Source organism: Dendrobates tinctorius, unplaced genomic scaffold, assembly GCF_039654945.1.
Source record: "Dendrobates tinctorius isolate UK_male_01 unplaced genomic scaffold, ASM3965494v1 ptg000049l, whole genome shotgun sequence".
In the NCBI taxonomy this organism is placed as follows: domain Eukaryota; kingdom Metazoa; phylum Chordata; class Amphibia; order Anura; family Dendrobatidae; genus Dendrobates; species Dendrobates tinctorius.
The window spans coordinates 25165394-25191854 of record NW_027361717.1 but is presented as its reverse complement, the minus strand read 5'-3'; the positions used below and the strand labels follow the sequence as shown (position 1 = coordinate 25191854).

General features: G+C 44.9%; 1 protein-coding gene across 1 annotated transcript in view; it reads right to left on the bottom strand.

Moving 5' to 3' along the window:
• LOC141091152 (saxiphilin-like) overlaps nt 1-26461 on the bottom strand; it is a 149583-nt gene that overhangs the window by 96647 nt on the left and 26475 nt on the right. Inside the window, exons 2-8 of the mRNA XM_073576550.1 lie at nt 25808-25971; nt 24088-24193; nt 22893-23108; nt 12416-12622; nt 10800-11015; nt 5147-5338; nt 2186-2321 (exon numbers count right to left, since the gene is read on the bottom strand). Of these exons, the coding sequence (XP_073432651.1) occupies nt 2186-2321; nt 5147-5338; nt 10800-11015; nt 12416-12622; nt 22893-23108; nt 24088-24193; nt 25808-25971 (1237 nt within the window). The remainder of the gene's footprint in view (nt 1-2185; nt 2322-5146; nt 5339-10799; nt 11016-12415; nt 12623-22892; nt 23109-24087; nt 24194-25807; nt 25972-26461) is intronic.

The window sequence follows — 26461 nt, the reverse complement described above, 5'->3', positions numbered from 1 at the left end:
TTTCCCCTCCCCATGCGACCGTCGGCCGACCGCCTCCACAAAAAAAGCCGGCCGGAGTCATACAGGGCGCTATGTTGCCGTCGCCTTGCCAACGTCAGCCTGGCACGCTACCAGAATACATTGCGCCACCGACGTCAGCGACCGGAAGACGCCCCCGGTCCTTCCCATGTCAGGCTTTCAGAGGGAGCTGGCCCGGGGGCGCGCGAGGGGAGGGAGGCGCGGCGAAGCGTCCAGGGCTCAGGAGCTGCCTGCCATGCCCGCATGAACAGGAAGCCCCAGGGGGACCCCGCGGACTGCGCATCCAGGAACCCGACGGCCGGCACCTGGAAAAATGAGCATCATTGCATTTCTTATGCATTTTTGTTGTACACCTGATACATGACAAGCACTTTTTGCATTTTGTGCCCCCCATTTTTCCTCATAGATTGTAAGCTTGTGAGCAGGGCCCTCATTCACCTTGGTATGTGTTGACCTACAGTATGTGTTACGGCCTTGTAGCGATACGACCCGGTTAGGATCGCTGGTGCATCGCTAAATGGTCGCTAGTGAGCTACCAAACAGGCAGGTCTCACCAGCGATGCAGCGACGCAGCAGCAGTCGTTACTTACCTGTCAGACGCAGCGATGATGACGTCCTCCGCCCGCGTCCACGCGTCGCTCGTCGGCGCCAGCAGGAAGCCGCCACCGAGAAACGGCCCAGGACGTTCTCGCATGATCAGCAATAGCCAGTGGGGAAGCTGGTCGGAGGTAAGTGTCACATATAGCGATATCGCTAGCAATATTGCTGCTGCGTCACAAAATCGGTGACGCTTTAGCGATATTGCTAACGATATCACTACGTGTGAAGCCCCCTTTACTCTGTAAAGTATTATCTTGTTTGTTCAAGTACCCTTTGAATTGCTAAGTCCTGTGGGATATGTTAGCGCTATAAACATGATTATTTTATTAGATTATTATTATAGAAGTTTCTGATTCTACACTTCAAAACATAACATTTTTTTACGTGTGTTTCTAAGCCTCCCCATAGAAGCCTATAGGGAAAAAACACGAAAAATGCATAAGTCAACAGCGTCTTTAAATGCTCAGTGGGTGTGACTTTTCAAGAATTACATACACCCTTGTACAGTTAAATGCAATTAAAATCTGAGCAAAAAGACGCATCAAAAAGAAGCAGTATTTTTTTCTACATAGTAACATAGCCAAAAGGTTTAAATAACTGTTGGACGAACGCTATCCCTCCTGACACCCCCATGTACATGAATGCTCGGTAGAATACTCATGTGCTTTGGTGCAACATATCAAAAAGATTGGATTTTTAATTCAAAACGCCTGATTCTTATCTTCTCCAACATCATCTCTCAGGGTGGAGTCGGGAGGGCTTCATACACATTAGATCAGTGCTTCCCAACTTCCATCCTCAAGGCCCACCACCAGGTCATGTCTCCAAGATTTCCTTAGTATTGCACAGGTGATGGAATTATTACCTGTGCAATACTAAGGAAATTCTGAAAGCATGACCAGATGGTGGATCTTGAGGACCTGAGTTGGGAAACAAAGCATTACATCATGGATCGATCCCATCAAAATCAGAACATTTGGACTACTTTGATCTAATGTACATGGGTTCATTGAAGGAGCTGAATACTTCTAGACAATTGCTCCTTATTTGTTCCAATGCCCCTCAAAAAGGAAAAACGCTTGATGCTGACCTCACAAAGCAATGCCATTGCAATGATGTTGATGCTGCAAATCCCAGGAGTCACTTGACATTGGTGTCACGTGGCCTCTTCAGCCCACCAGAGGTTGCTGATTTGCTGCAGGCTTCACTATAGAACAGATTTCCACTCAATAGATTGGCTAGATTTTTTTATTCTCTATTAATCTCAGCGACAGATTTGGAATATAAAGGTGTGACTGAATTTTCTTTGAGAAAAAATGCCTTACTTGGTTCTGTTGTTTCTTTAGAATGGAATTTTGCTCTGTCAAGCTCTCTTTAACATGGTTATAGTTGCATTGTCAGACAAGATGCGAGGAAAAAAAATTCTCAGAGGATAATAAGAGTCAAATGGTAAATTTCAAAAAGTTACACAAACATTAAATTGTGATGCAGCAAAAATAAGTAGCATCAAAAACTCACTAAAAACTCCTCATAGAAACACAACCATAAAAGTTGCATAGTACTTCACCTAAAGGCTCCTTCATCCCCATAGTACGGCTCTCCAGGACCACGTGTGCACTGATCTTCCTGACCGGCACACTGCTCACACAGGTTCGCCTCTTGGGCTCCTGGGGCACAGCTCGCAGAGAAGATCTCTGAGGCAACTATGGTGGAAACGGAGTGTAGTTAATTTCTAGAAATGATGTCACTAATACAGATTGTTCAGCACTATTTATTTTTTACTTGAATACCGGTAAAAAACTTTAAACATCATCTGTTATTTGGTATTAAAAGATAACCTGGAAAGGACCTGATAGTACATTGCAACTAAAAGAATAAATTATTAGAGGAGATGAATACTGTAAATACTGTATGTTCGAGTGGAGTGGAATTTTACACACATTTTTGTAAATTGCTTCTGTAATATTCCAATAATATGGTGATCTCTGGCCTCCATTTTTCTGTGGAAATTCCCACACAGCAATGGCATAAAGTGAGACTAGGGACTTTTTTTTTTTAAGTGGCGGAGGAATACAGTGCGGAAGGATACCTACCTTCCGTCATTGGATTCCTACAGCCCGTAGAGAACGGCAGCATCATCTGATGCTGCAGTTCTCTACCCAAGATCGTCGTGGGACACACTCGTGGACTGCTTCGGATCGTGGGTGAGTATTTTTGTGGTTTGTTATGTTAATATTTATCCCGGAATAGACAATGGCTTCGGGGAACAATGTGACAAGTATTGGTAAGTATGTTACTCTATGTTATATGTACTGTATGTCTATGTATGTATTGTATGAATGTATTGTATGTATGTAGTATATATGTAGTATGCATGTAGTATGTATGTAGTATGTATGTAGCATGCAGTATGTATGTAGCATGTATGTAGTATATATGTAGTATGTATGTAGCATGCATGTAGTATGTATGTAGTATGTATGTAGCATGCAGTATGTAGCATGTATGTAGTATGTATGTAGTATGTATGTATGTAGTATGTATGTAGCATGCAGTATGTATGTAGCATGTATGTAGTATGTATGTAGTATATATGTAGTATGTATGTAGTATGTATGTAGTATGTATGTAGTATGTATGTAGCATGCAGTATGTATGTAGCATGTATGTAGTATGTATGTAGTATATATGTAGCATGCATGTAGTATGTATGTAGCATGCATGTAGTATGTATGTAGCATGCATGTAGTATTTTTTTTTTTTTTTTTTTTTTTTAACATTTAACACATTAGCCGGATGATGGGACTACTACTGTCCCATCATTGGCTAATGTGTCAATCACTGTCATGGTAGCAGGCATCGCCCGATGGGACTTGTAGTCCCATCGGACGATGCTTGCACAGACCCCCGGACATCAGCACAGCCCCCCGGCAGGCCGGCACAGCCCCCCGGCAGGCCGGTACAGACCCCCACAGGGTGCACAGACCACCGGCAGGCCGGCACAGCCCCCCGGCAGGCCGGTACAGACCCCGGGCAGTCCACACAGCCCCCCGGCAGGCCGGCACAGCCCCCCGGCAGGCCGGCAGAGACCCCCGGAAGGCCCGAAATGACGGCGCATCATGATGCGCACACACCGCGCATCATGATGACGTCAGGCCGTCAATCAACTGAACTTCCGATTCCGATGCCGAATTCCGATATTGAAAAAATATCGGAAGTCGGTATCGGAATTCCGATACAGCAAGTATCGGCCGATACCCGATACTTGCGGTATCGGAATGCTCAACACTACTGACCAGTAAAAGTGCTGATGGTGAACGGGCCTAAGGCGGCCACAGTGACTGCGCAGACAGGATCGTCGCTAAGCGAAAAAGGGACGGTATGTGTAATTACATCCCTGGTGGAAAAGTACGGTGTGTGAGTGTGTAACGGGGCCTGGACACAGAGGGCCGTGAAGAGAATTGCGGTGTATCGTGAGGGCTGTCAGTCGGACGGCGGAAAATAAACTTGGACCTGTTGCACCTGAAATCTGCCTCCATCTTGTGTCTATACGTCACTGCGCGGTATACAGAGGGACCACCCCCCAGCCCTGCCCACGACCCTACACTGTCAGGACAGAACAGGTGATGAAAAGAAGTGGAGGAGCCGGAGAGGTGAAAGGTAAGGTGAGTATCAGTATTTTTACATCTTATGTTTAGTATGCACTGGGGTCTCTCTAGATCCCAGATTATAATAAAGAAGAATAAATTAGTGGAGAAAATCTTAACTACGAATTGAATTTCCTGGGAAAAATTAATTAGAATTTTGCCTGATCCGCTCATCTCTAAATTAGTCAATAGCCTGGAAATCTGCAGGAGAGAACTTTACGCTTGAAGCGATTCTCTATATTTGTTGTTTCAGTAAAGATATTTCCAAATGTAGATTCAGTGATTTTTACTAATCAAATTGGCCCCTTTCACACAACAATATGATATGGTGTACAAGAATCCATACATTAAACATGCAGAGGGCCTATTTTCTCCATGCACATGGGTGCAGTCTGGGCCAATACATTTCTATGGATTGCAAATTTTGGATCTGTGAAAGGTATTATCTTATTTTCTAAAATGGATAAATTATCAATTCCTTGTAAAAAGAAGCTATTTTGCGATTTACTTCTTATTACAAAATGTTTTTGCTCTCAAGAATGAAGAGATATTTAATTCTATAGTTTACTGCACATTGCCTAGGTTACCGGCCACCTCAGAGGAAAGGATATACGGAAGGATATAGCACTTGTAAGCTGACTGGCATTCATCTTGTAAGCGCTGATATGAAGTTGGCCGAATCTCTAGCTCCCGATGCTGTCTGGAGCACTTTGTCGATGCTGCGGAGTCATCGTTGCTTCCGCTAGCGGCATTGAGCCATCCGCTCGGCCATGGTCATACCGCACTAAATTCTGCATTTCATTGTATTAGCTTATACAATGGTATTACACTTTGATGTTGGTGCTTCCCTCATACTCTGTTGTACCCGCACCCGCTTGTACCTTTTTCAATAGATTTTTGTTCCGGTTCTTCCCACAAGAGTAATTTCTTCTTTAGGAGAACATTCAAAGGAGCGACCCAGCCTGCCGCCTCTCCCACCGCAGAATGACAGGATCTCTTGCCTTTCAATTGATCAAGTTGGAAGCTACTCGATTTTTTCACCACAGCGACGGCATAGTGCAGCGTCACAGGAGCTGGAACACACAATTAATGATGTAATAATGACCAAGAATGTTATAAACATTTTATAATTATTTTTCATGAAAAAAATGGGAAAAAAAACTTGATTACATGGTTACACCTTTAATAGTATAGAAAGGAAACACCTGTTAGGCTTTGAAACAACAACATATAGCTACATATACTGAAAAAAGACACAGGTCCATCAGGTTCACCTCTATCTCTAGATTATCTATACCCACAATGCTATTTGTTGAGAGAAAAGCATCCAACCTTTTTCAAATACTGATATATCTGCCATCACTACGTCTTGCGGTCAGGAATTCCACAGTCTGACTGCTCTAACTGGAAAGAACCCTTTCCTATTTGGCAGCCAGATTCGCCTTTCTTTCACCCATAATGAATTAATGAATGTCACCTGGTCCTTTGTAAGGTCTTTAAAAGGAGTAAGTCACATGTGAGTCTTTTAAATTGACCACACATGTTATACATATAAATGAGATCTCCTCTGAGACGTCTTTTTTACCGAGTTAAATAATCCCAATTTTTCTAATCTCACATCAGAGGAAAGACCTTCTATACCATGTAATAATCTAGATGATGCCTCTAGGCTAGGGACACTCGATCGTAGATTCTTTTTTCCTAGAGACTGTATTACTGCCATAGAAAATAGGTAAGTGCTATATTATGTACATATGGAATTTTAGAAAATTGGAAATGCAATATTGCTGGAAGAAAATTTTCAGTAAAATGAAGGCACTTAGCATATAATTGGCCAATGATGTTGCAGTTGGGTTCAAATACATTGGCCAATTTATGTAATAAGTACCTTCTTTTACTATAAATTTTCCTATAGCAATATTGCATTTCCAATTTTCAGAAATTCCATATGTACATCATGCAGCACTTACCTATTTTCTATGGCAGTAATGCAGTCCCAATTTTCTAGATTTACCATTCTAAACAATCCAGGCGCAGCTTTGTATTTTCTTACAATTCTTGTGTGGTAGGGGCCGGGATTGGGGGGTGGTCCACTGCTTACCACGTCCGGACGACACAGGCACCAGCGAAGCAAGGACAAGACAGAGGCCGAGTTCAGTTGTAAAAGTTCTGGATTTTATTCGTCGTCCTCCTGACGACCACAACCACGCACCGCAGTTCTTTACAGTTCTCCGTCTCCAGGCCCGGGTACCTGTACCTTTCCTCCAGTCGAAGTAACGTCCCTTGCGGATCTTTCGCTGGGGCTGTCCTAAACCAATCTACCGCCAGCGCTTCACCTGCCCGCGGTCGTCATCCAGTTGGTACCCCCGGGGCCTCGTCTGTCCTGCGGTCCGTCGGGTCAGGGCCATCCCCCTGACTGTCTCTTTCCTGTCAGTCCCCTCGCCGAGCTCTTCGCTGTTCTCCGTCTTCTGCCGAGCTCCTCCCGGGACTAGCCTGCCTGGAACCCCAACCAGTCCTATTTATCCCCTCACCGGAAATTCCCCTCCTGGGTTCCTATCTCCCCGCCCCCCTTGACTTAGCGTTTCTCAAGCCCTAAGCTGCTGTTGAGTCCTGAACTACTCCACCCTGCCATCTTGTGGTCATTTCTAGGTACTGCACTCTCTTGTCTGTCTTTCCCAGCTATCACCCTGCTGTCCTTGTCAATCTCCGTCCATAGTGCACCAACCGTTCCCTCCTACTTCCAGTCAAGTCTGTCCGTCAAGTCACCTTCCCCACACTTGTGTTAGCTGGCACCTGTTCACACTAGTTGGGATGTGCTGGTCAGTTTTTTTAGTGTGTCATCAGTGTTTGGTCAGTGCTTCATCAGTTGTTTGTAGAGTGTTTCATCAGTGTTTCGTCAGTGTGTCATGAGTGTTTGGTCTTGTGTGTCCTCAGTGTTTGGTCTTGTGTGTTCTCAGTGTTTGGTCTTGTGTATTCCCAGTGTTTGGTCTTATGTGTCATCAGTGTTTAGTCTTATGTGCCATCAGTGTTTGGTCTTGTGAGTCCTCAGTGTTTGGTGTTGTGTGCCATCAGTGTTTTCGATCCATGTGTCATCAGTATTTGGTTAGTGTGTCTTCACTATGTCTTAAGTATTTTTCACATATGGATAAATAATTAGATTACAAAACTTCTAGTTTACTTTACAATGTTAATAGACTTGTATTGGCCCTTTTCATGTGTTGCAGTAAAAAAATGAACATGTGAATAGGCCCATAGACTATAATTAGTAGGTGCTGTTGTAATACATGTGCCGACTGGGGGGTGGTCCCTTTCGGCTGCAGAACAGACTGGAGGCAGAGGCAGAAATCCGTTCAATCAGGTCCAAACTTTATTCAGTGTCCTCTTGACATCCACAGCAGACACACCAGCTTCTGCTCCCTGGCCTGGGTACCTGTCACCTTCCTTCTGCTTCGATTGGTGAAGACCCTCCGGGTTATTTCACCATGGCTGCCGTTAGGCCCACGGCCATGGAGCTTCCCCCTGGCTAAGTCTGCCCGCTGTACACCTACTCACTCTTCAGTGTCCCAGCCGTCCGGTACCCAAACCTTCCATCAGTCGCTGCCGACCCTTCCTGCGGCTGCTTCCTCAGGGCCACCCCCCTTTCTGAGTAACCGTCTCTGGCTCTTCTCTGTCCTTCTTGAGATTTTCCTCTCTCCGTCCTCTCCTGAGCTCTTCTCACTTCTTTCTTCCCCGTGGGTGTCTCTCTGCCCTGCCCCTGGGACTCTCCTCTCTTATATCTCCTCTCTCTGGAAATCCCCTTCTCAGTCCCGTAACTCCGCCCACCTTGACTATGCAGTTTTCCCAGCCTAAGGCTAGTTTCACACTTGCTTTTTTTTGCAGCGCGTTTTTCCCGCAAAAAAACGCATTGAAAAAACGCATACAAAAGCATACAACTGCTGCGTTTTTTTCAAGCATTTTTATGAGCATGCATGAAAAAAACGCAGCGTTTTTATGCGTTTGTATGCGTTTTTAGTGCGTTTTTACCGCGTTTGCGTTTTTTTCCAACATTAGGTGGCCCCTCACACTAACCCAAACCATGACTTTACTAACCCTAACCCTAACCCTAACCCTGACCCTAACCCTAACCCTGACCCTAACCCTTAACCAAACCATACTTAACCCTAACCCAAACCCTAAACCCTAACTAACCCTAACCCTAACCCTGACCCTAACCCTAACCCTAACCCTGACCCTAACCCTTAACCAAACCATACTTAACCCTAACCCAAACCCTAACTAACCTTAACCCTAACCCTAACCCTGACCCTAACCCTAACCCTAACCCTGACCCTAACCCTTAACCAAACCATACTTAACCCTAACCCAAACCCTAACTAACCTTAACCCTAACCCTAACCCTGACCCTAACCCTTAACCAAACCATACTTAACCCTAACCCAAACCCTAACTAACCTTAACCCTAACCCTAACCCTGACCCTAACCCTTAACCAAACCATACTTAACCCTAACCCAAACCCTAACTAACCTTAACCCTAACCCTAACCCTGACCCTAACCCTAACCCTAACCCTTAACCAAACCATACTTAACCCTAACCCTGACCCTAACCCCAACCCTAACCCTAACCCTGACCCTGACCCTAACCCTAACCCTAAACCCCCTTAACTAACCCTAACTCTAACCCAAACCCCTAAATTCCATGGTTAACAAAAAAAAACGCATGTGCAAAAAAACGCATACATGAGCATGCCAGTGCGCATGTATGCGCATCCATAGGCTATAATGGCCATTTTTAGCGCAAAACGTGCGCATGCGCTTTTTTGCAGGGCCAAAAAATGCAACATGCTGTGTCTGGAAAATACAAACGCACACCCCAAAAAAACGCAGCGCATGAAAATCGCATACATGCGCTTACCAGCGTGCAGGTATGCGCACCCATGTTAAATATAGGGGAAAAAACGCATGCGCACGTATGCGTTTTTTTCCAGCGCAAAAAAACGCAAATGTGAAACCAGCCTAAGGCTTGCTGTTAAGGCCTTTTTCACACATCAGTTTTTCGCTGTCAGGCGCGATCCGGCTTTTTTTTGTAAAACCTGATCCGGCGAAATGCAATGCCGGATCCAGTTTTTCCCCATTGATTTGCATTAGTGCCGGATCGCGCCGGATGGCATTGCGTTTCATCCGTTTTTTGCCGGATCCGGCTATTTGTCTCATCCCGGCGTCTGGAAAAAACGGCTACTGTAACGTTTTTTGTCTCCGGCGAAAAAGCCGGAAGCGCCGGATCCGACGCTTCCGGCTTTTTGCCACAATGAAAGTCTATGGGCGCCGGAATGCGCCGGATCCAGAAAAAGACGGATCCAGCCACCAGATCCGTTTTTTTAAGTCTGCGCATGCTCAGATCCAATTGGCCAGCCCCCAGGAAACAGATATAACCTGCTAGACGGATCCGGCAGAAAAACGGATCCGTTTCTACAGTTCTCCAAAATTTATGCCGGATCCGTTTTTTCTAAAAATAGCCGGATCCTGCCTGATGGCAAAAAACTGATGTGTGAAAGTAGCCTTAGTCCTTTTCTCACTGCTCTCTGTCTCCATCATGTGGCCAAAACCCGGTACTACGTCGTCCTGCACTAATTCCCAGCTGTTAACCATACACATACGATGAAGCATAGTGCACATCATCCTTTACATGTTCTTTCCATCTCAGACAGGTCCATGGGTCAGTTCACCCCATACACTGAATCTGTGAAAAACACTGGCAGAACAGGGACGTGCAACACAGTCGTCTGAATGAGGCCTCTCTCTCTAATCATTGTTTCAATTGGAACAGACAGGAAAAGATAAGACTTATGTTCATGTTATATTTATAAAAACAAAAACTAAAGCAAATATAGAGACTATGACTAGTACTTCTCATTCTTGATCCACTTAGGCAGGTAAAATAGTTAACATGGCGTAGACAAAGGTCGCATACACAATGTCGAAGTAGATAACCACAGTATAAAATACTAGAGCCTAATAATAATATTATGAATTTTATTTTTGCGGCGCCGACATATTCCACAGCACTTTACAATTAAGCGGGGACGGCTTATAGCACTTTCCACTGCCAAGTATGATGCTTCACTGTAACACCAAATGGCTGAGCGTAGGGCGGGATTGGGGGGGGGGGGGTTTGTTTTTCTGTTTGTGTAACAAAACATTTTAATAAAAAGGTTTTCCGATTTAAAAAATGGATGACGTGGCAGGCAAAGGTCCAAAAAGAGGGCGTAAAAATCAGGGCAAAGAATTTGTGATCTTTCATGTTGAATTGAACTTTAAGAAGAGAATTTATTAAATCTTTAGAACAGATTTATAGTGTTAAGAAGTTGCAAAATATGGTATATTTGAGCAAAAAGTAGTATTTTTTCGTGATTTTGTGTCGGACAACCATTTTATCTATTGTACATTCAGTAGATGTGTTGGAGCTTAGAAAAGAGGCCTTGGTCAGCCGGTTTCCCACAAACGTAATGCCTGACATACTCTGTAGTTCCTCACCTGAGACCTCACATGTAGGGGGTGTCTGTCCCGGTCCAGTTCTTGTACCCTTTATCTCTTCACCATTTTTGGTAACACACCAACTGTATCCGGTGCTGCCGTGGAACTGCAATGGACTAAAGTAGCCGTTTTCATCACAGTCAGGTAGAAAGGCTCCGAGTAAAGGTTCTGCGACACTCAGCACTTTATTACGTTCTTTTATGCAGGCTGTTTCACCTGATAACAAATATAGAAGAATTGGTGTTATTATCTGTATATGCATGACTATATTGTAGGGTGACCTTCATACTGAACTTTCATCATATATTTCTCAGTCCGTCAGAGCTGATGTAGTCCGAGCTTAGATCCACCTTCTTCTCTATCACTTCAGCATACAATGACAAGGAGCCCAACAATGGGTTTTCATGACGTTACACAATTGTACAGTCACAATGTATCAGTGATAAGTCATTATTGTAGTTGTAAGGTTTGGCCAGGACCGTAATCATGGCCGAGGACACCTGGGCATTAGTGTCCTGGCCTCCCTTCACAGGAGAATAATGTTCACTAGTCAGCATTCCTGTGTCTTCAGGTCCAGCTCCTTCAGGATCTTCCCTATGTCATGGGGGAACCTCTCCAGGTGGATTTATATTAACTGAGACACAGTCCATTTCAGCTTTAACAAGAACGTCTTTACTGGGTTCCTTACACAGCACATCCAAAGTCATCACAGCTTTTACAACAGTCTTTGCATAACAGTGTTCCTCTCTACACAGCTCTGCTACGGATATGCTTCCCTTGGTCTGTTTTTCCCCAGATGCAAGATCACTATTTACCAGAGTCAGTAGCCACTGGGAGAGCGATCTGCCCTTCTGTGCTGTTCCCTGCACTTGCACCACATGCTTTCTGTTCAGACTCACTGCATCTGTAGGTTCCTCTAGCCATTTTGCCCCAGCCAAGAGGGTATCTGCCCATGCGATGAGTTGCCACATACTGCAACTGCTGTTGGATCCCCAACGGTATCTGCCTGCTGCTGTGATGTCCTGTTGTGTTGGATAACTGGGCTTTACCCCTTCAACTTTGCGTGGCTGCTGTGTTGTCCGGGGCCTATAGCCCTTGTAGACGGTTCGGGTGTCCCTCGCCCTCTGGCTTAACCTAACACTTACACTTGCTTATTACACAGCAGCCCCTTCTATATTTAACCGTTACCTATACTAGTTCCTTAGTTACAACTATACCACTAGAATATCCCCCATTGGTGGCCAAAAGCTGACAATACACCCTCCCTATAACTTACATGGATACAATACACAGTAAAAAAAAACAAGATATGATATGTACATATTACTGGAAATCGTAATACACGTAACTGCATAGCACTACCATTACTTATAGGCGGTAATACATTTACTCATGTAGCAATACCACAATATATCAACAAACATACGTAGAATTTACATTACACTAACACATGCGAGAAAAAAAAACTTGCGCAAATGTGATACCGGGACCACCTGAGAAGGAAAGGGAAAGCAGTAACATTCTCCAATCCCCTTACATAGTCTTATATCTGTAATCACTGCCTGTAATAACATCGATGCACAGGGAGAGGAAGGAAGAGTAAAGTAGATTCTTACCGGAAGCTTCACATGGTTTTGGAGGTTTTCCAGGGAAATTTCTGGAACCAAAAACCTCTTCCCCATATTCATCCACGCACCAGGTGTAGACATGGGACTGCTGAGGTCGATAGTTGCCCTTTTCATCACATTCCGGTACAAAAACTGCTGGTGAAGGTTTAGCACTGAGCAGTTTCTGACGTTCCTTCAAGCAGGGAGGTTTGTTTGCTGAAAATGGATATATAACCAAGAGTTTATGAAGCCGCTTATTGCTGTGTATGTGGTATCATATAATGTCCTGAAGCATTGCATGTCTTTTTTTTTCTAAAATAGCGATTAAAGTTGTAGTTTCTGATTGGATGGCTACTTTTAATATAATGTAAAGGTTTAGTCCAAAGGTGTACAGTCAGTATACACGGCGGCTCCATTGTACTCCTTGTATATCAATGTGTTTTAATTGAGAATGACATAACGAAGGGATTGCCCACACCTGTCCATGAAATAGCCTTGGAGTCAATTGTCCAATTACTTTTGGTCCCTTTAAAAGCAGGGTGGCACATGTTAAGGAGCTGAAACTCCTAAACCCTTCATCCAATTTTAATGTGGATACCCTCAAATGAAAGCTGAAAGTCTGAACTTCAACTGCATCTGAATTGCTTTGTTTAAAATTCATTGTGGTAATGTCTAGAACCAAAATTAGAAAAATGTTGTCTCTGTCCAAATATATATGGACCTAACTGTAGGGTGACTAGAAAAGCAGGGCTGTGGAGTCGGAGTCGTGGAGTCGGAGTCGGTGCTCATTTTGGTGGAGTCGGAGTCGGAGTTGGAGTCGGTATAAAATGGACCGACTCCAACTCCTAAAATATATAATAAATTGGGTACAGTAATTCAATGCAGGATGTGCTGAATATTTTTTCATAGGAGTTTGGGAAAGTTATGAAATGTCCTATAAATGGCTGTTATATTCCTGATCTAAGGCTACATTCACACACAGCGTTTTTCCTGTGTTTTTTGAGGATACGTTTTTCAGCTGCAAAAGTTGATCATCTTTTTAAAAAACTGCATCACCTGAAAGGTTTTTGAGCTCATAGATAATGTTACTCAATAGCAAAAGCAGATTAGAAATCTGCTCTATCTATCCATTTATCCATATCTGTCTATCCATATCGTATCTGTACCAAAACGAATGAAAACCGGGTAGTACACCAATATATATTCTGTTCTATCTAAATATCTTGATTATTGGATCATAAAAATGATTAAATGTCTGAGGTTCACATTGTACTACAATAAATTTTTCACTTAAATATAAGCAATATGTGTGGGAGTCGGAGTCGGAGTCGTGGAGTCGGAGTCGGTGTAAGGGAAATTGAGGAGTCGGAGTCGGAGTCGCAGGTTTGGCTTATCGACTCCACAGCCCTGTAGAATAGGCTGGACTGTATGCCTCCCACACACATGTGCCCGTCATCCTGCCACATCTGATGTAGTTCCCCTTATACTCCCTATGAGGGTGGCTAATCATTACCCTAGTGGTGGATGCAATCTTCACTCCCACTCCCTTCAGTGTTGGCAGTCATCAACCTCTCTCCTTCACCTGGGATAACTACACTGACCAAATCAGAGTAAATGTTTAACCTACAAAAAAGAGGAGTACTAAGCCAATGTAAAACATTTCATCTTTATTGATTATATAGTTAAATGGAAATATACAAAGGAAATCATTTACAAAACAGAAAACGCCTGTGACGACTCTTGGAGTGGACCCTCTGGGTCGTGACACCAACCCTCCCAGGGCGAGCTGACCTAGTGAAGACCACCCCCTATACAGGGAGTGTCAGGGGCAAGCCCCAGGGGGTGATGCACCACGACTGCTGGCACCAGGCGGCCGGCTCACAGGAGACACGAGTGGGTGAGTGTGTCTGCAGGAACGTGTAAAGCGTGGACACGGGAACACGTGGTATACAGAGACTTCGTTCGTCCGGGTGTGAGTGAAGCAGGATGCGTGCAAGGAGCACGTCAGAGCACTGAGTCAGGCAGCAGGTGTGCCAGGAGGTGTAACAGAGTACAGGAGCAGGGTGTGTGCCAGAGGGCACAACTGAGCATAAGACAGAGCGCAGGATTGGTACGTGTGCCAGGAGGCACAACAGAGTAAGAGACTGAGTACAGGATCAGAGCATGTGCCAGGAGGCACAACTGAGTATGAGACTAAGCACAGGGTCCGAGTGTGTGCCAGGAGGCACAACTGAGTATAAGACAGAACACGGAAACAGAGTGTGTGCCAGGAGGCACAACTGAGTATAAGACAGAGCACGGAATCAGTGTGTGCCAGGAGGCACAACTGAGGATGAGACAGAGTACAGGGTAAGAGCGTGTGCCAGGAGGCACAACCGAGTATGAGACAGAGCACAGGTTCAGAGCGTGTGCCAAGAGGCACAACAGAGTGCAAGGCAGGGGACCTGAATACAGCGCACAGCCAGGCAGGGACACGGCAGACCAAGCCAGGAAGCTCAACAATAATCAGGCACCTCCCCTAGGGGGAGGTCGTCTGATATAGCACATCACTACTACTGGTTCCGGGTCAGGACCTAGCCAGAAAGCACATGACCACTACAGGTTCTGGGTCAGGTCCTCCATTACCATATAGAGGACCGAGCCCTATACAGCACTGACAGGAGCGCGCAAGCGCAAACGTGACATGTAGGAGGAGACCCGGGAACGAGAGCTGCGCATGCGCACCCGACGGGACCCCCGGAGTGACCGCGGCTCCGGAAGAGATGACGTCGGGACCGAGGTCCCGCCCCCAGGTGAGCACGGCGTGACAGTACCCCCCCTTTACGACCCCTCTTTCTAAAACTGGAGAGGAACTTAGACAAAATCTGGGGTGCGTGGATATTCTCCCTGGGTTCCCATGACCTCTCCTCGGGGCCAAAACCCTTCCAATCGACCAAGAACATGGTTCTCCCTCTTACCTTCTTCATGGCCAAAATGTCATTCACCTCAAACTCATCCCCCAAGCCAAGAGGCTGGGGTGTGTGGCCTGGAGAAGGATGAAATCGGTTAAGAACCACAGGTTTTAGGAGAGACACATGGAAGGAATTGGGAATACGGAGTGAAGGAGGCAGCTTCAATTTGTAAGCAACATCATTAATCCGCCTGAGGACCTCAAAAGGACCAATGTAATGGGGTCCCAGCTTGTAAGATGGTACCTTAAGGCAGATGTATTTGGTGGAGAGCCACACCTTGTCACCAGTGAGAAATGGAGGAACGTCCAGGCGCCTCTTGTCAGCATGTAATTTCATTCTGTCCCGTGCTTTCTCGAGAGCGGGTTTGGTCTCCTGCCATACCCTGGAGAACTCCACAGACAGAGAATCCGCAGCAGGTACCCCCGAGACAGGAAGTACCGGTAGAGGCACATTGGGATGCTGACCAAAGACGATGAAGAAAGGAGACTTGGTGGACGATTCACTGGAGTGATTATTGTAGGCGAACTCAGCCCAAGGAAGTAGACCGACCCAGTCATTCTGATGAGCATTAGAAAAATGCCGGAGGTAGGATGTAAGGATCTGGTTGGTACGTTCCACCTGCCCATTGGTTTGAGGGTGATAGGCGGAAGAGAAATCCAATGACACTTTCATGAGTCCGCATAGAGCTCTCCAGAATTGGGAGGTGAATTGGATCCCTCTGTCTGACACGATGTGCTGGGGGAAGCCGTGAATACTGAAGATATGGGAAATGAAGATCTTCACCAAGTCAGGAGCAGAGGGTAGTCCTGGAAGAGGAATGAAGTGGGCCATCTTTGAAAATCGGTCTACAACCACCAAGACCACAGTACAACCTGAAGAACAAGGCAGATCAGTAATGAAATGCATGGCTATGTGCTGCCATGGACCCGACGGAACGGGAAGCGGGAACAGAAGACCAGAGGGTGGTTGTCTGGGTATCTTGTTCTGGGCACAGGACGGGCAAGATGCTACAAAGTCTTTAACATTCTGGGAGAGTGAAGGCCACTAATAATGGCGAGAGATTAAGTCCAAAGTCTTTTTGACACCAACGTGGCCGGCAATCTTGGACGAATGTCCCCAATTTAGCACTCGTTTTCGGTTATTCTCAGCCACAAAGGTTCTTTCCGGAGGTAACGTGGTTAACTTGACAGGAGCCACAGTAATTACTTTGGATATATCAATGATATGAGAGGGTTCTTCCTCTGCATCAGACGACAGGAATGATCTTGACAACGCATCCACTCTAACGTTCTTATCGCCGGGCCGAAAATGTAGCTCAAAGTCAAAGCGGGCGAAGAATAGGGACCACCTGGCTTGCCGAGGATTGAGCCTCTGTGCGGACTGGATGTACGCCAGGTTCTTATGGTCCGTGAAGATCTTGAATGGATGTATGGCACCTTCCAGTAAGTACCTCCACTCCTCCAAGGCCAACTTAATGGCCAATAGCTCTTTGTCGCCAATGGAGTAGTTTTGCTCAGTGGAGGAAAATACTTTAGAAAAGAAGCCACAGGTGACAAAACGTCCAGAAGAAGATTTCTGCAGAAGGACTGCGCCAGCCCCAGTAGAGGATGCGTCCACCTCGAGAGTGAAAGGTCTACTAACCTCAGGTCTGTGAAGCGCCGGAGCAGCGGCGAAGGCTTGTTTTAACGAATGGAAGGCCTCTTCAGCCTCAGACGGCCAAGCCTTTGGGTTAGCTCCCTTGCAGATAAGGGACGAGATGGGGCGAACCAACGAGGAGAAATGAGGAACGAACTGTCGGTAGTAGTTCGCAAAACCAAGGAAGCGTTGGATTGCCTTCACCCCATGGGGCTGTGGCCAATCGAGGATGGCGGACACCTTTGCCGGATCCATGCGTAGACCTGATTCTGAGATAATGTACCCCAAGAATGGCAGGGACGTTTGCTCAAAGGCACATTTCTCGAGCTTGGCATAAAGGCAGTTCTCCCTCAGGCGCTGGAGGACTTGACGCATGTTCTTTCTGTGAGCGGAGAGGTCTGGAGAAAAAACGATGATGTCATCCAGATAGACTACCACGCAGAAGTACAGCATATCCCAGAAGACGTCATTCACGAACTCCTGGAACACCGCTGGGGCATTGCAGAGGCCGAAGGGCATGACCAAGTACTCGTAGTGACCGTCCCTGGTGTTAAAGGCGGTCTTCCACTCATCCCCGGAACGAATGCGTATCAAGTTGTTGGCCCCACGAAGATCCAGTTTGGTGAAAATTCGAGCTCCTCTAAGTCGGTCAAAGAGCTCCGGGATCAATGGCAATGGGTACTTGTTCTTGACCGTGATATCGTTTAGGCCTCGGTAGTCTATGCAAGGACGGAGGGAACCGTCCTTTTTTACAAAGAAAAATCCTGCTCCCGCGGGCGAGGAGGACTTACGGATAAAACCTCTCACAAGGTTCTCCTGGATATAGTCAGACATAGCTTGGGTCTCAGCAGGGGGTAGCGGGTATATCCTACCCCTGGGTGGCGTAGAACCAGGAATGAGGTCAATCGGACAGTCATATGGCCAATGGAGGGGCAGAGTCTCGGCCTCCTTCTTGTCGAAGACATCTGCAAAGGACCAGTAAGCCGACGGCAGACCTGTAGGTGTCGGGGATGGACCGGCAGAGTTCATCGGACAGACGGGCAACAGGCACTTCTCCTGACAGAATGGTCCCCACCGGAGTATCTCGCCCGACCGCCAGTCCAGGGTTGGCTCATGAGTCCGTAGCCAAAGGAGGCCTAGAAGAAGTGTGTAAGACATGGTAGACAAGACGAGGAAGGAGATCTTCTCCAGGTGCAGGGCTCCGATCTGCAGCTCCATCTCTTCGGTGGCCTGGGTAACGGTCTCCTGCACGGACGTACCATTGACCGAAACAATCGACCGAGGAGTCTCCAGGGATCTGACAGGAATCCGGTATTTTTTAACCACCTTGAGTGTGATAAAATTCCCCTCCACGCCAGAATCCAGAAAAGCCTCCTCAGAATAACGCTTGGCACTGAGATTCAATAATACGGACACGAGCAGGGGAGGAGAGGAATCACATACACCTAGGGAGGCCTCTCCTATCAACCCTAGGCAGAGAAGTTTCCCGGCTTCTTGGAGCAGGAACGGAGGAGGTGAGAGGAGCTCCTCTCTCTGGCTAATTCACGGGCACGTTCCTGAAACCGCAGGTCAATGCGTGTCGCCAGAGAGATCAGATCCTCTGAAGCGGTGGGGGTATCCCGACCTGCCAGTACGTCTTTGATCCGACCCGACAGGCCACGCCAAAAGATCCCTACGAGAGCCTCGTTGTTCCAACAGAGTTCGGAGGCCAAGGTACGAAAACGGATGGCATACTGTCCCACCGGTAGCGTACCCTGATGGAGGTTAAAGAGGGACTCGGTGATAGAGGCCAGCCGACCCGGCTCGTCGAACACCTTGCGGAAGGTGTCCAAAAGGTGGAAAGCTGAGAGACGAGTGGGTCATTGCGCTCCCAGAGGGGGTTCACCCATGCTAACGCCTCCCTCTCTAAGTGTGAAACAATAAAGGCAATTTGGGCGCGCTCAGTGGGATAGTGCTGCGGCAAAAGCTCGAAATGTAACCGGCATTGGTTCAGCAATCCTCGACAAAACTTAGGGTCCCCGCTATATCGGGGTGGCTTGCCGAGGCACGGCATCGGGTGCGGGACTGAGGACTGGCCAGAAACGGATTGTATGGCCGACACACGGGACTCCATGGATTTCAAAAAGGCCATAATCCTGGTCTGACTCTCCCGTAGGAACACCAGTTCCTTTTGGATGGAGGTGGTGATACCAGCGGGGTCCATGGCCTGATTATACTGTGACGACTCCTGGAGTGGACCCTCTGGGTCGTGACACCAACCCTCCCAGGGCGAGCTGACCTAGTGAAGACCACCCCCTATACAGGGAGTGTCAGGGGCAAGCCCCAGGGGGTGAGGCACCATGACTGCTGGCACCAGGCGGCCGGCTCACAGGAGACACGAGTGGGTGAGTGTGTCTGCAGGAACGTGTAAAGCGTGGACACGGGAACACGTGGTATACAGAGACTTCGTTTGTCCGGGTGTGAGTGAAGCAGGATGCGTGCAAGGAGCATGTCAGAGCACTGAGTCAGGCAGCAGGTGTGCCAGGAGGTGTAACAGAGTACAGGAGCAGGGTGTGTGCCAGAGGGCACAACTGAGCATAAGACAGAGCGCAGGATTGGTACGTGTGCCAGGAGGTACAACAGAGTAAGAGACTGAGTACAGGATCAGAGCATGTGCCAGGAGGCACAACTGAGTATGAGACTAAGCACAGGGTCCGAGTGTGTGCCAGGAGGCACAACTGAGTATAAGACAGAGCACGGAATCAGAGTGTGTGCCAGGAGGCACAACTGAGGATGAGACAGAGTACAGGGTAAGAGCGTGTGCCAGGAGGCACAACCGAGTATGAGACAGTACAGGGTCAGAGCATGTGCCAGGAGGCACAACCGAGTACGAGACAGAGCGCACGTTCAGAGCGTGTGCCAAGAGGCACAACAGAGTGCAAGGCAGGGGACCTGAATACAGCGCACAGCCAGGCAGGGACACGGCAGACCAAGCCAGGAAGCACAACAATAATCAGGCACCTCCCCTAGGGGGAGGTCGTCTGATATAGCACATGACTACTACTGGTTCCGGGTCAGGACCTAGCCAGAAAGCACATGACCACTACAGGTATCGGGTCAGGTCCTCCATTACCATATAGAGGACCGAGCCCTATACAGCACTGACAGGAGCGCGCAAATGTGACATGTAGGAGGAGACCCGGGAACGAAAGCTGCGCGTGCGCACCCGACGGGACCCCCGGAGTGACCGCGGCTCCGGAAGAGATGGCGTCGGGACCGAGGTCCCGCCCCCAGGTGAGCACGGCGTGACAACGCCAACCAGAAGTAGGAACCACACAGAATACCCTAGAGTACATTACCATTACTCATCTCTAAAAGTGAGTATGATATGAATATATTCCTTACTAATTCCAGTTCCCACATAGGTGTAACCAAAAAAAGTAGTGACACCTAATAAACAGTATAGGCCTATGTACATATAATCCAAATATGTCCTTTACCCAGAACAGAATGCAGCTCTTAGGATACAATATTTTGTAAAAAGTTAGCACCAAGTGTATACGGCTACATGACAGTGGATGTAGTCCTACTAAGAGGCATTTCCCATTAATGTGTGTACTTGATTACACCTCATGGCTCAAGAGTACTGTACTCAGAAAGATCAGAAATAATACAAAACAGATATCCTTTGTATATGTTCCATTATGCGTGTTATATATTCTTGTGTTAGCCTATCTCCAGCCGATTTATCTGTTAGCAATGTTACACATGATTTTTCTTTTTATCAGATGCTAACATTTCTATCCAGACCCTGGCACTACTAGGTTGTGGGTTTTATACATATACAGGTGCTTCTCACAAAATGTGAATATCATCAAACATTTATTTCAGTTCTTCAATATAAAAAATGAAACTCCTATATTATATAGTCATTACACACAGAGTGATCTATTTCACGTGTTTATTTCTGTTAATGATAATTATGGCTTACAGCCAATGAAAACCCAAAAGTCATTATCTCAGTAAATTAGAATACTTTATAACACCAGCTTGAAATATGATTTTAAAATCCGAAATGTTGACCTACTGAAATGTATGTTCAGTAAATGCACTCAATACTTGGTTGTGGCTCCTTTTGCATTAATTACTGCATCAATGCGGCGTGGCATGGAGGCGATTATCCTGTGGCACTGCTTAGGTGTTATGGAAGCCCAAGTTGCTTTGATAGCAGCCTTCATCTGTCTGCATTGTTGGGTCTGGTGTCTCACATCTTCTTCTTGACAATACCCCATAGATTTTCTATGGGGTTAAGTTCAGGTGAGTTTTCTGGCCAATGAAACACAGTGATACTGTGGTGTGTAAACCAGGTATTGGTGCTTTTGGCAGGTGCCAACACTGCAAAGTCCTGCTGGAGAATGAAATTTCCATCTCCAAAAAGCTTGTCAGCAGAGGGAAGCATGAAGCGCTCTAAAATTTCCTGGTAGACGGCTGCGCTGACTTTGGTCTTGATAAAACACAGTGGACCTACACCAGCAGATGCCATGGCTCCCTAAACCATCACTGACTGTGGATACCTCACACTAGACATCAAGCAGCTTGGATTGTGTGCCTCTCCACTCTTCCTCCAGACTCTGAAACCTTGCAAAATTTACTTTAATCTGAAAACAACACCTTGGACCATTGAGCAACAGTCCAGTTCTTTTTCTCCTTGGCCCAGATAAGACGCTTCTGGTGTTGTCTATTGGTCATGAGTGGCTTGACACAAGGAATGCGACACTTGTAGCCCATGTCCTTGATGCGTCTGTGTGTGGTGGCTCTTGATGCAATGACTCCAGCAGCAGTCCACTCCTTGTGAATCTCCTACAATTTTTTGAATGGCCTTTTCTTACCAATCCTTTCAAAGGCTGCGGTTATCCCGGTTGCTTGTGCACCTTTTTCTTCCACACAACTGTCCATTAATATGCTTGGATACAGCCCTCTGTGAACAGCCAGCTTCTTTAGCAATTACCTTTTGTGGCTTCCCCTCCTTGTGGAGTGAGTCAGTGACTGCCTTCTGGACATCTGTCAAGTCAGCAGTCTTCCCCATGATTGTGGAGCTACTGAAGCAGACTAAGGGATCTTTTTAAACTCTTAGTAACCCTTTGCAGGTGTTTTTTTATTAATTATTCTAGTTTACTGAGATAATGATTTTTGGGTTTTCATTAGCTGTAAGCCATATTCATCAGGGTAAACAGAAATAAACACTTGAAAGAGATTACTCTGTGTGTAAAAGACTCTATATATGAGTTTCACTTTTTGCATTGAAGAATTGAAATAAATTAACTTTTTCATGAAATTCTAATTTTGTGAGAAGCACCTGTATACTAATGGTTATATCTCCATGTAGGACTATGTCCACTGTATATAGTTACATATATCTGTTTTGTATTATATGTTTTGTATTATTTCTGATCTTTCTTAGTACAGTACTCTTGAGCCATGTGGTATAATCAAGTACACACACTAATGGGAAATAACTCTTAGTGGGACTACGTCCACTGTCATGTAGTCGTATACATTTGGTACTAACTTTTTACATTGGCTTAGTATTCCTCTTTTTTATAGGTTATATATTTTGATTAGGAGAGCCATTTAGTAATTAGATCACTTATAGGTATTCAGAATAATTGTTTTCAGATGTTCCCCTTCGTCACTCCCTATATAGCCCTATGGTGGCACAAATTTTGCAGAGAATGCTACTCACCCCCACTTGCTATTTATTATGTTGAATATTTTATCCCTAACCTTAGGAAATGTATTTCTGTATCTACTGTAGATGATTGATTTGACTCCTAATTGTAAGGAATGACTTATAGTAAGTAAGGGCATAACTAACTCAATGTAGAGACTGAGGTGAGTACACTGATAGCATGGATTATTACCTTTATTTTCACATGTCAGTCCCGAATTTCCTGGTGGAGTTCTTGTTCCCTCGATCTCTTCACCATTTTCGTTAAGACACCAACAATAACCGGTGCTGCCATGACACTGCTTCGGAACGTAGTTTCCCTTTTCATCACATTTTGGTACAAATGCCCCTATTTTCATGTTTTTTCCTCCGAGCACACTCTGCCGATGCCTCATACAAGGGGTATGTTCTATCCAAATAAAACAAATTGATCAGACAAGAAAGACTAGTCACAAAATAGAGATGATGTTTCAAGGCGAATTGAAGATTCCCTGAGTTTTAGGATCTAGATAATAAGTTCTAAGGAAACTGATATAAAAAGTAAATATCTCCAAAATATTACAGAGACAGATGGGAGCGGTCACCTGACTATGTCTGCCTCACAGCGACTGGCTCCATCAGAGGTTCTGTACAAATCCTGTTTCCCAGAGCTTCAGACAGAAGCCCCGACAGAGTCACTGACATGTGGACTGCACACAACATGATCATAGCCTTAAGAGACAAGTAAATAACTATTCTGGCATTTTTAATCTACATTTCTATTAGGATGAATACCATGCATGAAATACAGTGCATGAATCATAACATTTTTATAGCTTTAACACGATAGTTGTAAAAAAAAATATAAGAAAATGCAGCATTGAAAGTATTTCCTATCAAACATCACTTTTATTCCCTGTTGCAGTAAAACCGTGAAAACAGAACAGGAGCCTCTGATGAAGCTATTATGTTTCGGCAATGAAACCAAATCATCAATGGCTAAGGTTTAATTTCAGAAAAAAAAATATTTTTTGTGTTTTTAAAACTCCATTACTCCTGAATCAGGGGTAATAGAGTTTTAAATATAGAAAAAAAATAAGATTCAGGAGTCCTGAAGGGTAGCTGAGCAAGAAAAATGTAAAATAATTGGAAAGTTTGATATATCCGTTTAAGCCACAGAGATTCTGCTGACTTTTGTAGCATCTTCTTTTTCATACTTGTACCTTCTTTGTTATTTCATAGTGCTGGTGAGCTGACCTTATGGTGTGTAATAAATCCAATAACTTGGTTAGGATAGGACCATAGAAATAAGGTTTATTTCTGATTGTTGAGAGTTGATTCTAGATACATAAAATAGTTTAGTTCTTTCACAGCAATGATTAGAGGTGACTACTAATGTTAGCGCTCACCTCTCTCAGAATAAGCTTCAGTCATGATGGGCTTCAAATTAAAAGGATCCAATGAAGCTTTGTAAACGTCTTTACTATCCAGAGAGATGGCATCTGCTTCTCCATTCTGAAAAGCAAAAGGGTTATCACTGATAATGATTTCTTCTATTCGCTTTTCTTAAGTGGGTCCCCGACTATAAGGTGACCACAACAATCCGCAGCGATCAGGTGAATCTATCAATAAATGCCAGTTTTTGTGCAGTGCCCCAAGAGGATAGATTGAGTATTACACAGTCATTAGAGCGAGTGGTAAATTTGTAGCCATAATGTGCTTTGGCTAATAAATTCCAGCTCTTTTGTAATGTTCAGAAAGGTTATTTGAAAACAGCTTTCTTACACCAGAAATTTTTTATTTTAATTTCTCGGTTATCAATAAAGAAGCACTCTTATCAACATTTTCTACCCAATAAATTCATCTTTTTTCTCTGCTCTATATACAAACAGCGACTTTCTGTTTCCTGTAAAAATCCTCTTCAACTCTTGGCCCAGCTGCTCCGCTCCTCCTCCCGCCAGGGACTTTTGCGGTGACTCGTGACTCATACAGGGAAAAGAGACCTCCTGTTTCCATATAGAACTTATAAGGATCTAGCTAGTCTTTCTTAATACGTGATGTCATAGACCTAATGGAAAATGAGAAGAATTAGCTGGGTAGAAAGGCAAAATGAGCAATGGTCACTGCAGCCACAGGAGTTGCCAGGCGGCAGGCTACCATAGGCTCACCATAGCCTTAAAACAAGCTTTGGGTGGAAATAAAAAAAGCCGCATATGCTGTATATATGAATCTCTCTGAATCTATTTGAACCATTTAATGTAAAATTGATGAAGGTCTGATGACTGAAACGTTTTGTACACCTTCTACACATTGTAAATAGAGTCACCCGGTTGGGTGCTGGATTCTTGCACTGTTTGTATGTGACGGGTCAGGACCCTATCCGTGCACCTAGAGACGTCACAGGATTGCTGTTCTTCTCACTTTGCAATATATTAAGAAGATAAAAACTTTGACGGGAATGTTTCTTACTAGACAGTGAATACAACAGATCTTCACTCTTTGATTGTTAAATGATTTACTTCTAATAATTTTCTAATATATTTTAATCAATATTAAAAGTTAATATCATAGTTATACTTATTTCAAAATAACAGATTAATTTTTTCTTCTAAAAAACAAAATAACTGAATATTAAATGTATTGCCGTATAAAAAAATGGAATAAAGGGTCAGTATCATGTGGTTATCTTCTCTCTAAATGATAAATCACTACTTGTCGTGTGTAAAAGCTAAAATCCTTATAGCGAGGCAGGTCTCCACTCAATTAAACCTTACACTGGAAAGTTTCGAGAGGAGATTTGCCAATTCTAGAAGCAAATCCATGAGGTCTGTTTTTCAGATATTCTAGGAGAGTTGGAAAGAATCAGTTAGACAATCCATTTTCAGATACCCAATCTCATCCAGTGGCCAGAATGGTGTGTACCACTATCTACAAAGATGGTCTCACACCTGGGAGGACCTGTCCTGTACTGCAGCACACAAACCATTGATTTTAGTGGGCTTTATGTAATGCTTCATTTTCCCAAGGATTACACCCGAAAGTCATTGCCCCCTGCAGGTGAGACACTTTGTGATCAGCCTAATGTCAATGGACCCTTCAACAAGTGGACTTCCATGATGATGTACTCACGCTGATCGCTCTCACACAGTCCTCGGTGCTGGATTTTTTCACACACGTGAGTAGAATCTCATCTACATGACAAGAGGTCACCAGATCATTGCACTTTTGTTCTTCAGTATCTGACGTCACACACCAACGTACATTTCTTATATTGGGAGCTGCAGAGCTCAGAGCTGGAAAATTGCAGAATAACAATTAATCAAGGAAATAACATTTTCATAAAAAAATGTATATTTCTAATAAATACAAGCCTATATTATTGTCTCAAAAGTTCTGATTTTCCTAAAACTGCAATGATCTATACGGCTATTCCCAGTTTTGTATATATACAGAGTTAGCCATGTTACGTGTATCAATAAAACCTAATTTTCATTCTGCACTGATTTGCAGCTATTACCCTCTTTATGATGATCCCCAGAGCTCCAAAAACCCTGTTGTTACTGAATCCATCAATAGATTGCTGACATTCAAGCATGTTCAGATGACCCTAATGACCCTATGCATACATTATACATCATCACACTGCGATTAATGAATACATGAACTCAGCTACTAAAAACATAAAGTACACATAATATTTTTTAACAAAAAGTGAAAAAGCCATCAAGCCACGTCAAGGTGTACCTAAATATGAATGGTCGGTAACAATATTATTCTACCTCT